The 16,778-nt window shown below is 39.2% G+C and overlaps 1 protein-coding gene across 1 annotated transcript; it reads left to right on the top strand.

Moving 5' to 3' along the window:
• Positions 1–10,522: 10,522 nt before the first annotated feature.
• LOC140245086 (protein phosphatase 2C-like domain-containing protein 1) lies at positions 10,523–16,778 on the top strand. Its single transcript, XM_072324683.1, has 3 exons — positions 10,523–10,626; positions 12,923–14,230; positions 14,832–16,778. Exons 2-3 carry the CDS (start codon positions 12,946–12,948, stop codon positions 15,887–15,889), a joined length of 2,343 nt encoding a protein of 780 aa, XP_072180784.1. The 5' UTR covers positions 10,523–10,626; positions 12,923–12,945; the 3' UTR covers positions 15,890–16,778.

The following is a 16,778-nucleotide window of genomic DNA, read 5'->3' as shown; positions in this document are numbered from 1 at the left end:
TTGGGTTTGGTGAGATATGGTTTTGAAAGGATGGTTTTGAAAGGAAAGAGGCTAGGATGTACCTGTAGTTGGCTGTAAGTTGTGGAGCTTCAGACCCCGCAAGTACGTTTCTGTTCAATGAATGATCAGAAATGAATTTTTACTCAATGATACAAATCAGCAATGCCTGTCCATCACATCCTGGGAATAGTTGGGTTGTTTTTGATTCAATCAGCTCAACATTTTGAGGGGTATTGCTCAAGCTTGGTTTGGCGTGGGTAGCTCTGCATTTGCGATTTATTTGATGGTTTCAACTCTGTGGTATTCAACAACTTCTGAAGCACCAATATACCTGTTTTCCTCAATGAGTTTTCTTATTTTTAATGTAGGTGTAGGGCTCGATGTGAGGGAATTTTTGGTTGACAGCAGTAACTCTCAGATGATAAATGCAGCTGCAGGGAAATGTAAGGGCTTTCACCCAAAGTTTGAAAATGTTTAGCTGGGAGAGGAATAGTTTGTTGGCAGTGGGAGCTTCTTCTTCTTTTTTTTTTCTTTTTTTTTAAGGAGTCTCACAATAATGGCTTGACCATCCTAATGACTGTGAAGGCTTGCAGGTGACCAGCAAATCTGATTGTTACCAGATTTGAGAAGTAGGAGCTCTCACTGCTCAGATGCCTGAAAGAGTCCTCAAGCAGACCAAATTCTGCTGGGAGTGACCTTCCACACAGCAGCAAGGTTGCACACTCCATGGCCCATCAGTCGAAACATGCAACTCCGGTTAATCGCCGGTGCAAAATACTGCAATTCAAGATGTGTGCAACCATTCTTTTTTAATCCAAAGAGCAAATGATTTGTCAGTGGAAGGGAAGAAAGGGTCACGCTGAGCTCCGCACCTCCAAACATTTGTAGAGGTCGCATCATTCAGCATAAAAACTTCATCTGCTTGTGATACTCTCATTACTCCGCACTAGTCTTCAATGTGTTAAAGAAGTGGGCAGAATGGTGGTTAGCGACCCCCCCCCCCCCCCCCCCCCCCGGTGAAAACTCAATGGGCAAGAAGTCCTTCCAGGGATGTCTCTCAAGGTATGTGGTCGTCAGTGACAAATGCCAGTGCGACATTGGGCACATGGAGGGACTAGTTCATTTCTGGTGCAATGACATAACTGGGAGTTGTAGGATTTTAGGACAAGTGTTGAGAGATGAACTTTGGCCATTGGTATCGGTGCAGTTGAACCTCCTGAAAAGGAGGTCGGATGTGGGGAGATAATTGATATAATGAGGAAGTTTTGCAGGTCGTATTCCTTTTATATTCTTTCTATTTGTCACAGATATAATGAGATACCCAATGTAACAAGAAAATTTCAGAAATCCCAAGCAGCTCATCATAACAAGGTTCCTCAGTATTTGTACTCTACACTGGAGGGCATCTACTTAGACTTGTTTGTGTTTGGTTTAAAAAAAAAAAGAAGAAGAAGAAGAAAGGATTAGATCTTGTGTGGACTAACAGCCTTTTTGTCTTTTGCATATATGTATGTGGTGGTGGTGTTGGGAGGGAGGAGGTTAGCAGCAGAAGGTCACAACTCATCTCAGAGCAACCACCTTGTACTATATCATGTGTTTGTGATCCATCCGAGAATAATGGGTCTCATGTGGAGGAGAAGAGAAGACTCTACTGTCCAATGTAAATATGTTTGTGAATAACATAATTTGGAGATATATTTAGCATATCTGAAATAACTATTCTAATCTTTGTAATTCTGTTCATAAGCCAGCTGGTGTGTACATAGTTGATTATTGTTATTCTATGAGATATATAACAGAAAGAGTGTATAAACTAATTTTGACTACGCTTGTAATCCAAAATATTGTCTATTAATGATGAAGACTGAATTGCTTCTGTGCTCTGTATGTATTATATATATATAGTGACACATGAATCGCTCAATTAGAAACTCTGTACAGTGCACTTGGGGTGGGGGGGGGGGGGGGGTGGGGGGGGGAATGAATCCAAAGAAACACTATCAATTGAGTGAAACAATACATGACAGAACAGTTGAATGAATCTTTTGAAAAAGAGCAAAAAAGAAGAGATGAACAGAACTAAAGCAAAATTTAAGCATGTGCGAGATGTCTTGCTTTGTTTATACCATTGCAAGTTTCTGGATTATCTCATTCATGAAGATTAATAGCCCAAAAATATATTTTCACCCCCAGCACAGTTAAGCTCTTATCACAAACTTTTCTTGTGCCAATGAATAGATGATTCTTACCTCTCATTCCATTTGTGTTCTCAATAGGGATTTGGAACCACTCTCAAATTCATCTTCAAAAAAAAGTCACAATTTACAATTTTTTTTTTTTACATTTGCGAAATATATGGCATATTCAGGATTCCATGGAAGCTGAATATTGTAGAAATGATGATAGCGTAATCTTTGTTTTCTTTTTTCGTTTGAATTAATTAATTTGATGCAGGATGTGTTAGATGCAGGATGTGTGATATGTCTATTTCTTTCGTCTTTTTTGTACAACCATATTTCCTAGATATTGTGTAAGTTTAAGTCCGTCCGAGGGTGAAACTGATACCGTCATTTTGCTGGACTCATCATGGTGATATAATAGTGAATGTCAGTCGAGAGCAGATATTCAATTTTGGGTTAATTTATGCTTTATCACTGGTACAAGTGTGAAAGATTTTTTTTATAAGTGTAGCAAAAAAACGCTGCTGAAAACTGCTTATCCAATAGTGGCGAGCCAGTGAACTAAAATGGAGTCAAAAGGGGCCTGAGCTTTCGATCCTAGCAGAATCTACGTCAGAGGCCAAATGACAGACAGGGAAAGCAAAGCAATCACATATAAGGACTGCTCACAACAAGAACAGTAATGGGAGTGCTAGGGATACAGAACAAAGAAGACAAAAGGGGATGGTAGGGGAACATGGGCAAGGAGCCCAACTGGTAAAAGGGAGGGGGGATTAGAGCAGGAGGGAGGACAGACAAAAGGCAGAGGAGGGTCATTCAATAGCCTGTCAAAGCTTCGGGGTTGATAAAATGATGGCTTTGCAGTAGATGAAGCAGTGGTTATGCCCAGGATTTCCGATAGTTTATAGACTATCACCACCTAACACCAGTAACCCTTGGGGGAAGTTAACCCTATCTGAACATTGCCCTTTGTGATGGGGTACAATTACCCCATGACAATTGTGCCAGTTGGTCAGTGGCCTGAGGGGTAATGGTCAAGGGGTTAAATGGCCTTGAACAAGACTTTGTGCTGTACAATGTAGCCATATTTTTTCATGTTATATACTGAATTGAGCAAGATCTAGACAAGTACAATGTGTAGTTGTTTAATGATATGCGATAACACCGTAATCATCATTTACATATCCTGCCATTATTTAATTAAAAACTGAATGTCAGAGGGCATTGTGACCAAGTGAAATTCTCATATATCGGGATGTACCTCTGTCCTTTTTCTCATTGATTATTTCTGTACTGGCAATATAAACATCATCAAGATTTTCATCCTCGATCGTTTTGGATTGGTGTTTTTTGTTTGTGGGGTAATATCAATAATTAGAGTAATGTAAAGTTATCAAAATGTTTTTGAATTTTTCTCTGCGGACCTTTGCATGCTATAGTTACTCCTGGTGTGGTGGTATTAATGCATCCAACTTATTTTGGCTTTTCACTAGTAGTTAAGTATTGGAGAGTCAAAATTGCCTTGCATTCCAGTGTTTTATAGGCTGTGGGGCAAGTTTGATTGACTGTTCAGAAAATACTAGAGTAGTGTTTGTGGTTTATGTGAATGTATAGATATATCCATACATACACACAAAGTGTAGATATGTTTTCTTTTCTGCTTCCCCTTTAAAACTCATGAAAATGTGCCTCACTAGTTTTCAAAAGCTGCTTCAATCACTGTAGGTCTATGGTCACAGGTTAAATCTGAGGGAAAGTTATGAGTTTGTGCTTTTGTTGTTTCTTTTTTTTTGGGGGGGGGGATTGGGAGGGAGGGTTGGTTCGTCTGTTGCCTTCTTTCAAGCCTCCAACTCCATTTTTTCCCCCTCTTTCTTAACTGGAGTGCCTCAATCTCAGTTTGCAGCCACAATCATGGTGCTTTATGAAACTACATTTTGTTTGTGCTCCTGTGTGCATTTATGGTAATACTGAAAGATATTTTACTATTCCACACCGAGCGTAACCATGAGTGTTTTGTGATAAGCTATGGTGTATGCGATAGTGACTGCTTTTTCTTGAAAAGTAATGCGAGTGAGCAGATATCTGATATTATGGAAACTTGATATATGGAAGTGTTAGTAAACTAATGCACCTTCATTATCAATTCCCCCCCCCCCCCCTGCCATTTCCATGCTCTTATTTAATCCTCTTATGACTTGAGGGTTATGCAAAGCAAAAGAAAAATTCTCGTCTAACTTCGCAAGTCATGTTTGACGTGTCACTGGAAAGTAAGGTCTAAGATACAATAAAAGCAGTTCGTGATTATGCAGGAAGTTTCCCATTCAGAGGGACACATTTTGAATCTCTTGTCACCAATACTTCAAACTGCTTTAAACAAAGACATTTTGAGGATGGGACAGAAATTGTTAGATGATACTGACAGTAAATTGCTTCAACCGTAGAAAAGGTTCCTCTATAAAAAAAAAAAAAAAAAAAAAAAAAAAAAAAAAAGTGAAGATAAATAATTTAAGTAAATTGGGTGCTGATTTCTGTTGCTTGTACGAAAGTCGATCTTATCTATTTCATTTCTAGTCTGCAACCAATATGCAAATAACTTTGTGATTTGTTTTGTTTTTGTTTTTAATGAGTAGCATGATGGCAATAGAATGACTAACACACACATACAAATCTTAGCATATAATTGATTTGAAACTCCTTGAGATTTTACATTGTATCTTGATTGATTACAATCATTGCATTGATGGGATTGGGATAGCTGTGAGATGTGCAATGAAAACAGCCATTGAAATACGATGGCAAAGCAGAATTTGCTTTGGATAATGTGATTATTCTGAGTCTATGTGTTCAGGTTATTGACCTGTTTAGCCGATTTCAATCTGTTGGAGTGTTGGTATTATGAGGTACATATTTCAATCTGAAAAGCAACTAAAAAGTTTAAAGAATGGTTAAAAGAAAGAAAAATATCGTCTTAAAAAGTGTTAAAGCCTGTTATTCCTGTAACACAAGTCAATTGAAGCAGAAAGCATTGTCTGTTGTTTTGTTTTTAAGTAGATGCATAAATTAGTGTATTTGCAATGTGAGAAAAAAAAAAAGCAACAAAAGAAGAGAAAGCTAGTCTGTGCAGTTAGAAAGTCATCTTCCTTTAGGATATCTAGCATCGAGTGTCATGCCTGCTGAATGCTGTGATGGTGGGCATCGCTGTACGATTGTCGAGAGTGATCTGTTGATACTTGCAATTGCTTCCTCAAGATATTAATCAGTCAAGATGTTAATCAGTCAAGATGTTTGGAAAGTGGGCATGATGAGGCGAGTCTGCAACGTGTGCCTCAGCAGCCTGGCAAGGGTGCACATAAGTCTACTTGCCTGACAGTGAAAGGCAACTGTGTATCACTCTTGGATGTTTTGGGTTTCCAGTGGAGCAAAAGTGATCCGTGTGCTCTTCAAGTGCATCTGATATGTAAAGCAGATTTCTTATTGGATCATCAGCCAATCACAGATTAGATTGGATCTAGATTTTGTAAATACAAGTATGTATTCACTCCTATTGAATCCTGAATAACATGTGTCTTACTGTGAAGAAAAAAAAAAAGACCTTTATATTTTCAGAGTGAAAAGTTATATCATTGTGGAATTCTGTTGACTTTTTTTTTCTTTTCTTAATGTGATTATGATTCCTTTCTTTTAAACAAGGTATACATGGTGTACATACTAAAGAGGTATATGTACATATGGACATTGTCTAGAATTAACGATTGCAAGTATCATTCAAAATTATAGTGGGGAAATATGCAATTACTATTGTTTGCATTTTCTATGTTTGTCAATATGTTGTTGTTTTTTGTTTATTTATATTTGCCTTTCATTCATGAGTTTGTTAGTAAGGTGTAATCATTGAAAAAAGAATAAAGTAAATACCAAAATATGGTTTCTCAAGAAATGACACCATTGTGATGTTTACTTTGTTAGTCAGTACAAAGCTGGATTACTCTGCTACACGAAGAAAACGACATACTACCCTGGTACTTCTGGCCTTCCATTGACGAGCTCCCTGAAGAAAAAAAGACATTACCTTCTTGATTCTTTTCCTTGTCTACCATATGTTGTACACATTATGCCCCTGCCTATCTTCGAAATACTCTTTCATTCTCTCATTTTCATCGTCATCTAACTCAAAACTTTTGCAGACACCGCAGATCAAACGTGATGTGTGTGTGTGTGTGTGGGGGGGGGGGGTTGTGCTTTTTCATACATGGGCCCAAAACTTTGGAATAATCTTGCAATACCTCTCTGATAAGCACCTTCTATTAATGCTTTCAAATTGAACCTTAAAACTGACCTTTTTGATTTACATTGACAATTATGTATATGTTTGTTTGCTTATCTGTTCTATTGTTCCATGTTTCATGATATTATTTACAATTACAATTTTATTTATTCCACATGCTAAAAAGTATTTTAAAAAACACAAATACACGTACACGGACATATTGCACGTAACGTTTACATAGGAAACAAAAGGAATGATGCAAACAGCTATAGTTAGCATGTGCAGGAATCAGAAAAAGACCACATAGGACTTATCAAGGCTGATTCCCTTACAAATGAAGAGGCTACAAATTGCAATCAAAGATATACATTTTTGGAATAAATCTTTACCATTAGAAACTATACGCAAAATTGCAAAAAAGGACAAAATACACACATACCATATCATACTCATTTCTGTTTCTGTAGCGCTATGAGTATCTTGGCTAGAATGTAGTACATGTAGTAGCTCTTTATAAGAGTTCACTGTTATTATCAAGTAGCAATTGTTATTAGACACAACAGTGAAGTGTACATAGATGTTATCCTTCCTCCACCCATTATTCATTATGATAACATTAATTTTTTTTTTTCTAAAGCTAGTTATCACATTCTTTCATTTTCAAACATACAGACATTACAAATTGAGTGATGACATGACTACTTGTGAATCTAAGATCAACAATACAGACAATGGTAGACAAACAAAAGTATATCGGGGAAAATTGCAAAGTCCAGATGTTGAAACCAAACACAATAACACGGGTTGCTCCAAGTACCCGGTAGATCATGCTCATGTTGCGAGTACAGTAACTGCTTTATACACCATGTATTTCACAAGGTTTTTATTTTCACGTAATTTCGCGAGTCGGGTCCTTTTGCGAATTTAACAACACACAAAAATATTTACTCTGATTCTGACTGTGAATTTAACCACTCACAAAATTGTCAAAAAGTCCCGATTTGCGAAAAAAAAAGAAAAAAAGAAAAAAAAAGAGAGACTTGCTAAATATATGGTGTATACAGTATTACTTGAAATCAGATGGACCATTTTTCTTTCATGACATACCATGAAAATACAATAAAAAACCCCAAATATTTGTATACATAGATATAGATAGATAGATAGATAGATAGATAGATAGATAGATAGATAGATAGATAGATAGATAGATAGATAGATAGATAGATAGGTTTATTGCAAATGGGAATCTACAGTGGTAAGTGGAATTTCATGGAAGCTTGCCAGGTTCCATGACATTTGCTATTGCGACAATAATTGCTCCTATGAAATATCTGCACGCTGAGCCAAACATAAATTCTACCCACAAACATATTGATTTTACCCTAACCCTAATCTTGATCCTCACATCAAACTAAGTCTAGAACTCTATCACAACCCTATAACCTTAACCCTAACCCTAGGTCCTTGGAGAAAATAAGAGCGGAACAAATGTCGCAGGAGCAAATGTTTTGTCATCAGTTTGCCAAGTAGCATGCTTGTCTTCCATGATGGTTCCCCGGCCAGGGGGATACTGAAATAAGCCAGTTTCTAATTAGCTTGTGTCCATTTCCCAAAATGATCTTTCCTTTTTTTCTCAGTTGATGGGCACTTCACTCATTTTGCTTTGATGTAACAACTTGTTGAATTTCATTCATGTCCACTTGAAGAATGGTATTGTGTAGACAAGGTAATCTCATTTTTGGAGTCACCATTTCATTGTTTTGCATTGAAAGCATTCATGAGCTTTTTCTATCATTATTGCCAAATACATGGCTTTAATGAACATTTAGTTGCTCTCAGGTTGATATACTGGAAAGCACCATTTATGAAGATTGCATGAAAAATAATTACATCACAGATGCTTATCTTGGTGAATCTAAAATCCACCAGCCTGATATCATAAATGACCTTTGTTTCTGCTCATGGGCAAAGTGGAACTAGGAAATGGCTTTTTGCCATAATAATAGACCTAGACCTTGTACGGAACCTGTATACCAGATTGCTATACACTTGTAGACAAAGGGCAAATATTAGTCTCCTCTGCTGATCTTCAGGAGACTAAAAGAACAAACAAACAAACAAACACACAAAACATAAGCTGTGAGTACTTGAAGAATTTGATCATAAAAAACAGAATTTCTAAACATTTTTGAATAAGTCCATCATCAGAGAAAAATAAAACCTTCCCAGTGATTACTTATTCATTACATAGTAAGAAATATTTCTGAAGGTATGATTAAGAATATCCCATCTTTTTATTTGCTTTGTATTTTTAGCAGCTTTAATCACAAATAGCTCACATTAAGAAGGAGTTAACTTGTACTGCAATTAAACTCTTCACTTATTCATGAGCACAGGTGAGGTCAGTGGACTTTTGCTCATTGCAGGTGAGGACTAATGTCAGATGAAAGACCTAGGGCCAATGATATATATATAAGTGTTTTTTTTTTTTTTCTTTAGGATTCTTCCAGGCCCAGAAAATTTTGATGAATGTATAGGTCAATTCAAGCCAATTCAATACAGGTCTTATCAAAATCATGTCTGGCAGCCAAAGGCTGAATTGCACATGTTTTACAATAATAGTCATTCATACAATTTAATATATATAAGTACTCTAAAATAACTGTAATTCAAAGCTAAGATAATAAAAAAAAAATCTAACCTTCTTGGCAAAGCTATAAAAGGTAAACTATAAGGTATGTGATGTGCAGAATAGATAAAAAGACAATATGATATGATAATGAAACAAAGTAGAGTGTATATGAAAAGATTATATGATTTCAAATTCATGAAAAACATGTAGTTGTGTTTTTTTTTGTAAGTATGCATAAAGGTTTTTTTTTTTTAATCTAATATGCGACAATATGAATTCATACTAAGCAAACTTAATTTCATTTGATAACAAAAATCATACTGAATAAACTCCTATTAACATATCTAAATGAATAAGTGTATCAAAAAATATATATCATGGCCTATATTCATGAATTTCATGACACAAAGCTTTATTTTTATCTTTAAAAAATGAAAATATATTTACCCACATGACACAACAATACCATTACAGAACTAGATCTAGTTTACAATTCTTTTTAATGTATTGCAAATATGACAGGTTGGCACAAGGAAAAAGCAAATCTCCCAGATCACCCCACAGGAAAATGGTAGCTGGTAGAACAGGAGCTGACCGAGTTTTTCTTTCCTGATGTTTTGTATTAAAAGGAACTTATTTTGACAGCAACAATTCATTTCATAAAGGAGAATAGAATATGGTGTGTGGCTAGTTTGTTCACTCTTTATCTTTTAACTTATTTATTCAACTATTTATCAGATGAATAATTAATTCAGTTGATATTTAAACTTGTTTTATCTATCATGATACTAATTAATTAACCAATTAATTCATTCAATAATTAAATATATTCATTTATCTTTTAATACAACTGCGTACCTACCTCTCCCATCATTATTTTTCATCTGATGTTGCCCGTCGTTTTAAAGCTAATAATATAACCTTGTACTCTATATTTTTTTCCATCTCATCTCCTAGGTCAGTTACTGTGTACTGTGCAGAAATCAAGGTGAATTGATGACAGAAATTACCGCGATGCTGGTCTATTCATAACGCTGTCGCTTTTAAACAACGGTAAATGGCACATCTAATGGAGGGATAATACAAGAGAAGAGCATACTTCATTTGCCTTCTAACTGTTTGCATTAGTATGTAAACTATCGCGAATGTAAAAGCAAGTGAAAACGGTCTGACCGTCAGCGCAATGAAAAAACCTCGTTGTGCGAGAGCGAGCCAACGGATCCGTCAGGTGGAGGAGGGGCATTCCCCTGGTCAGACTTTCCATGGAAACGAGGAAATTGTTTGAGAGGGCGCCATCTCTAGTCCAGTATTTTGGATTCACAAGACGCACACAAACACTGCACACTAGCTAGCACATTTATACAGCTAGCTTGAGCTGCTCACATGCACTGCATGCACAGCTCAGGCGTTTACACACACGTACACAATCACCACAAATGTAAGTTGACATTCATTCCTCTTCCCGTTCAGATGTCAGTTTTCAGGATAAACTTACTTCTCTTTCGGCTAGGCCTACGTGAAGTTCTATCGAAATTCTGAGGAAGGTAAGTATAGAATCTGTAGACCTATAACATAACTTTCCAAACTGAAATATGACAAAGGCAGAAACAAAGATCGTAAACATGGTAAAAAAAAGTAGGATCTTTGGCAGAAAGAGAATCAGCGCAGTATCTTTACCCAGTAAACTTTAGTAGTTTCCGTCCAGTCCAGCTGTACAATAAAGTTTAGCCATCTAAGCTGTAACAACTGCTATGTAGCTGCTGTAGGGGTGTTGCCTACTGTGAATGCGCATGGAGGTCTCTGAGCTCTTGCATAATCCCTAGGTTTCACAACAACAAGGGACTGGTAACACGTAGGTCACCAATGGTCACTGAGGTAACACGGTACACTGATGGTATCTGTCTCTTTACGGTGGGCTTTCTTATCTGATGTTGGGACATGGTCAGCCAAACGGGCGGCTGACCATCAACGAACTAGATCTAGGCCTACATGTCCCAACATTAGATAAGAAGCCCACCGTGACGAGACAGATACCATCAGTTCTCGTCTAGTATTTAGTAGTAACACTGATGTAGAGTCTAGTGATGGTTGTTACTATAAACCTTTACTACTGAAAATATTTGATAAAGGGCCTTGTACTACGTATTGGCAGGGTACGTTAGCGTGTAAATTTCAGTAAGAGTGAAAAGGTATGTGTGGGATTATAAGCACCATAAGCCTTGAAAATAATACAAATGAAGAAACGAAAAACAATCTCATAGTCATAAACAAACTAACGAACTAAACTTAACACGATTCAGTTACACATCCGCTTAGTAAATTAAGATTCAGAATAAGAACACTACGCATGACTGTGAAATTCATGTGTAAACGTTAGGCCTAACCGCAACAGCGACCACAACGTGTACCCAGTGCCCCGCAACGGGGTTAATGTAGGCCTGTTACCTATTAAGGGAGGGGGTGCTGGTCTTGAGGTACCCTTTTAAGCCGCGCAAAGAAAATGCATTGCACACACTAAAATGGCATTATTTGACTATATGGAGATTCAGAATCAACAGGATGGTCATGAGATTTGAAACTGCAGTATTTACGGCATATTTGAGGCAAAAGGTAGGCGACTTTGTCCTATACTTTTGGAATAAACGAGCAGCAGATCCTTAGGGTGGTGATAGGTGTTACCCTCAATCATACCGTAGTTTATGGGTAAACTCGGTCTAGCGCCAGTAGCGGGTAAACTCGGGCACTTGTTATGAGAGTGCTAGTGGCTGAGTTTACCCGCTAGGCTGAGTTTCCCCAAAACTATGGTACTTGCTAACGTCAAGTCTAACCCTTAATTGGTGGTGGTCCGTTGACATTCATGTCTGGAGAAGACCTTGCTTGGTGTAATAACCAGATGACCTGTCTAGAAACACTTATTCAGCTGATGATTGTAATTGTGTAGCAGAAGTTATAGCAAACCAAACTGATTTTGATTGAGAGCAGATTGCAAATGTTTCTACTTTAAGAGTAATCCAGTGATAATGTGATGGCACTGAAAGCTTAGAAATTAATTTTAGCTTTTGAATTAGGACTTAACTGTCTGATTTTTCTCAAACTTTCACTGATGTGTTTTACTAATATTGCTCCTTTCACTCATTCTATGTTTGGGCTTTGGTTTCCTGTAAGAAAATTGCATGTGTGTGTGTGTGTGTGTGTATTTATCCTCCCCCTCTCTTCTCTTGAAGCTCTATAGACCTACATGTACATGTATGTGGCTTATCTGTAACCTTCATCACTGAAAGTAGTGCGTTTCCAATCACATTTATAGTGGAGAAAAAATATGTTTACAGGCCTACCTGCAGGTAATGGTAATTGCAGTTAGTGATTGCAAAGTGGCATAAGCACTCTGTCAGTTTTGGTCCAGGGTCCAGGGAATTATTGTTTGGTTTGCCCCTTTTCCCTCACACAGACATGTATAGTCCAGAGAAAAATTGACATCAGGATAATACAGCAAAACACAATACCAACCAAGATATTTTTATCATCTTTCTGGCCATAAAACCATTCAGAACTCATTTAAAATTACAGGCTTGCACTTGTCATCAGAATGCCCTTGAGGCGTACTCGCGAAACTAACTTTCAACCTTCTTGATTGCATAGTTGTACAACATCCACTGCTGTTAACAAACACCCCCAGGAAACAATTATTTCTGACCAGAAAAAAAAAATCTAGAAATTTGGTTCAGCTATAAGCTTCAAATTATGTACCAGTATATACACGCATGTGTTTTGCAGCAAGACATGTAGACTCTCAAACTCTGTGTTAAATTGTGATTTTCTGTGCATTTTATGTCATTGCAGATTGAAAGGTGCGGCCTGTTAAGATGAGCAGCGATATCTCCTCTGTGTCTGGAGGAGGGGGTGGGGCCGGCGGGCCAGCTCCATCGGTTCTTCAAATCAAGACACGCAACATCATACGACCCCCAACCCCCGAGACAGTCATCACTGAGAGACCTATGGACCCGGACATCAGCATCTATTGTGACAGCTGCCGGGAGTTCATCAGTGTCAGAGCCACGCAAGAGCACCGGGCATTCCACAGCGCTCTGACGACGCTGGGATACAAGGGGAGTCAGCAGCCTGACAATGTCAAATCCCTCCTGAAGAGGCGGCAAGCGCTCATGAGGGAGTTGAATGCAAGAAGCGACTGCAACAACCCTGTTCCTTTCGACCGCCTCCAGAAGATCAATGAAGCGTACGAGATGGTCAAGGCACATCTTGAGGACACCTATGAGGAGTTGATCCATACAAAGGAGAATCTAGTCTACGAGTGCAATGGCATAGCGCTGAACTGCAGTGCTCCTTGTGTTAGAGCCGTGGGCTTTTGCTCAGACGACAACAAGAGATGGAAGTCCAAGATGGAGGACACACGCGTGTTTCAAGATTACTATGGCAACGATGTGAACAGGTGTTTCTTTGCCATCTACGATGGCTATAATGGGAGGTTTGCGGCAGACATAGCTGCCAATGATTTGCACCACCTCTTGCTGAATGAGCTGCAGAAAGTCGATCAGGACGTCTCGTGCACGTGCACCGTGAATCTCGCGGACAAAAACGACCTGAGCGATTACCAGCTGGAGCGGAAGTCCGTGGTGGTGAGGCGGGACAGTCTCCGCCACATTCTGCACGAGGAGAGCGTGAACATCATCCAGCAGATCATGCACACGTGTGAGAGCAACCTGATGAAACTGAACGAGACGTCTCCTGAGGAGGAAGAGGGGGAGACACCCGCGCGCAGAAAGAAGTACCGTGATCCCGAGTCGGAGAAAATGGGTCTTGCGTTTCACAGAGCGTACACCTCCCTTGATCGCTATCTGTCTTATGGGATAAATGAAACATCTTTGGTGCGCTGGAGTGGGTGTTCAGCCCTCACTCTAGTCATTCAAAACTCTATGGCCCCAGAGGATAAAGAGGAAGAGACAAAAGAAAAGAAGGAGGAAGAGGAGGAGGATGTGAGGACAATTGAAGAAAAAGAAGAGACGGTTACCAGGAAAAGTGGTAAAGAGGAGGAGGAGGAAGAAACACATAGTGGGAATGACAATGAGGAGACCAAAGACAAAGAGCTACCACCCTTACAGGAACTTGGTGTCTTACACCTTGCTAATGCTGGTAAGACTTTGTGCTGTAACTCATTTGACAACTTGCTTTTAGTATCTTATTGCTTTGTCAATGACAATAAAACCAGGACGGAGTATGAAGCTGTTTTTAAAGGGTAGCAGCATGTATCAAGACCCTAAGTTTATTCCGAGCTCATGCAGGATAAATGGTAGCTCGTAATGTGAACATTTCTAATCAGCTTGATTTCACTGCAATATTTACCCCATACTGTACATTAGTACCTCTTACTGTAAGGGACTGGGTTATGCCATAAGCATTCAGGCAAAACTTGGTGAATGTTTCCACACCTCACAACAGAGTGCAATGGTCATTCACATTTCGATCCAAGATGTGACTCATTTCATTTTGTCACTTCATCCTCAATCAAAAGTTGGATAAACATTTTTGAGACCATGCAGAAGGGCACAACAATGGTATCCATGTTTTTTTGTCAGCCACAGCAGATCAGTAAAGGACTACTTTTGACTATACTTTTTGAAATGTTTGGCAAACAAACTGTTTAGATTGTTCGTTTATAAATTTGACAGATGATTTCCAGCACAGTACTCTCAATGACTGAATGAGGATACCTTCTTACCATTTTCCTTTTCAGGTAACACCCATGCCGTCTTATGCAGAGCTGGAAAGGCCTACCGTTTGTCCCGGGACCACACTCCTGGCAATGCCCAAGAGCGATCACGTGTCAAGAAGGCTGGCTCATCAGTCCAAGCAGGGGGCACATGCGGGCGTGTCAATGGCATCCTTGACACCACCAGAGGACTTGGTAACTATGGTGATCCACATCTTAAGAAAGCAGTCATCCCAGATCCCTACACCACCAGTGTCAAGATTGACCAGCACGCCCAGTTTATCATCCTGGCAACGGCTGGCCTCTGGGAGGTTCTCACAGATGACGAGGTGGTATCCTTGGTGAAACAGACTCTTGTAGTTCAGCACACCAAGTCGGGGATCGCTACAGTTCCTGATGGATATGGGTATGAAATGTCCGAGGCAACAACCTTCGGGGAGGACTTTGGTGGATCGGCTGTTGGTGGCCTTGAAGCAAGCTTGGGTCAGACTGCCTTCGACAACACCGAGGCCTCGCACATTGACATTGATGGGGCAGAGGAGGCAGATGGCGCTGGTTCCAAGTACCAGTACAGGAACCCCGATGCCTTTCCAGAGGACAATGAGGAGGATGCAGACAGCAAGTCCCAGATAACATGGAACCAGCCCCTAGTCAATGGGGATCAGCCGGAGTCGGACCAGCAGAAGAGTGTGGTAGATGAGGAGAACGGTCCGAAAGATGGCATCCGTGTGAAGGCAGGAACAGAGGGTTCCCAGGCTGGCAGCAGAACGGACGGAGGATCGCTGAGAAACTTCAAGGAGGAATTCAATGACGACGTGGCCAGTGTCAAGACGGACTTTGAGAGCATGATCTCCGCTCTCTGTGAGGATGGCAACGAGGCAGACATTGATACTCTGACTGAGATGCACACGCTGTACACCAAGTCTCGCTTGTCAGAAGGGCTCGGAGCTGTGGACAAGAAGGAGGAATACCGTATGATGGCCCAAACGGTCAGCGAGAGACTGGTCCAAAGTGCCCTGTTGGCGGGGTCGCAGGATAATGTCACTGTCATGGCTGTCCTGCTTGACGGCTGCCAGTTGTGAAAGAACAACTTTCTGATTTGTCACGAACTTCAGGCTTTGTGAATTTTCAACTTTGTACTTCCCGACAGCTGACCCTTTTGCTCAGTCCAGTGCATTCGCAGCAGTTACAGTATCCCACAGTCAGTTCTATGGATTTGTGCTGTGATGTTGGCATCAGTGCTTTCAATCACTAAGTGATGTAACCTATGTCGTCATCCTCGTGTTAATCGTAGCTGTGTCAACTAACTTTAAATTTGAGTGTAAAATGTCATTACACACTTACGAAACATAAAACACTTATGGACTCACAGGGATTTGTGCATATGGTTTATGATCTACAATGATATCTTTCAATCACAGGATTTCAAGACTCATGGTTACTTGGCACTTCAGAAAAAAAAAAATTCCAAGATGGTCATATAGTATGTACATGCAGTGAGTGTGGAAGAAAATCCATTGCTGACACAAACAAAAAAAGAATGGTTGTTTTCAAAATTCTCAAGTAGCTGTTGTTGTGTTTTTGTAGTTGTTGATACTACCAAAGGTAAATAGCCAAAATCAAGATATTCCGTCCAGTTATGTGTGTATTCAAAGCATTACTGTGTTAAAAAATAAGAGGTCTTTTTTTTATTGTTTTTGATGTGGATTTGTATACTGCTACACAATGAAAATTGTACATTCATGAAGTTGCGCAAAGGTGCAATAAACACATTGTATACACTTGCCTGGGGCTACCAGGATGAGCTGTGTAGGTATTTTATGCCTGATAAAATCAGAACACGAAATACTAAGCTTGGTAACTGTACTTGGAAACTATTTGTGCAAGATGCAGTGCTCAACTAACCAAACAAAGGGATAGATATGTTGTAATTCTCTTCTCTTGTTATCTTATTTTATTTTATTTTTGTTT

This window comes from Diadema setosum, chromosome 22 (genome assembly GCF_964275005.1).
Source record: "Diadema setosum chromosome 22, eeDiaSeto1, whole genome shotgun sequence".
NCBI classification, from domain to species: Eukaryota; Metazoa; Echinodermata; class Echinoidea; order Diadematoida; family Diadematidae; genus Diadema; species Diadema setosum.
This window is presented reverse-complemented; position numbering and strand designations above follow the sequence as displayed.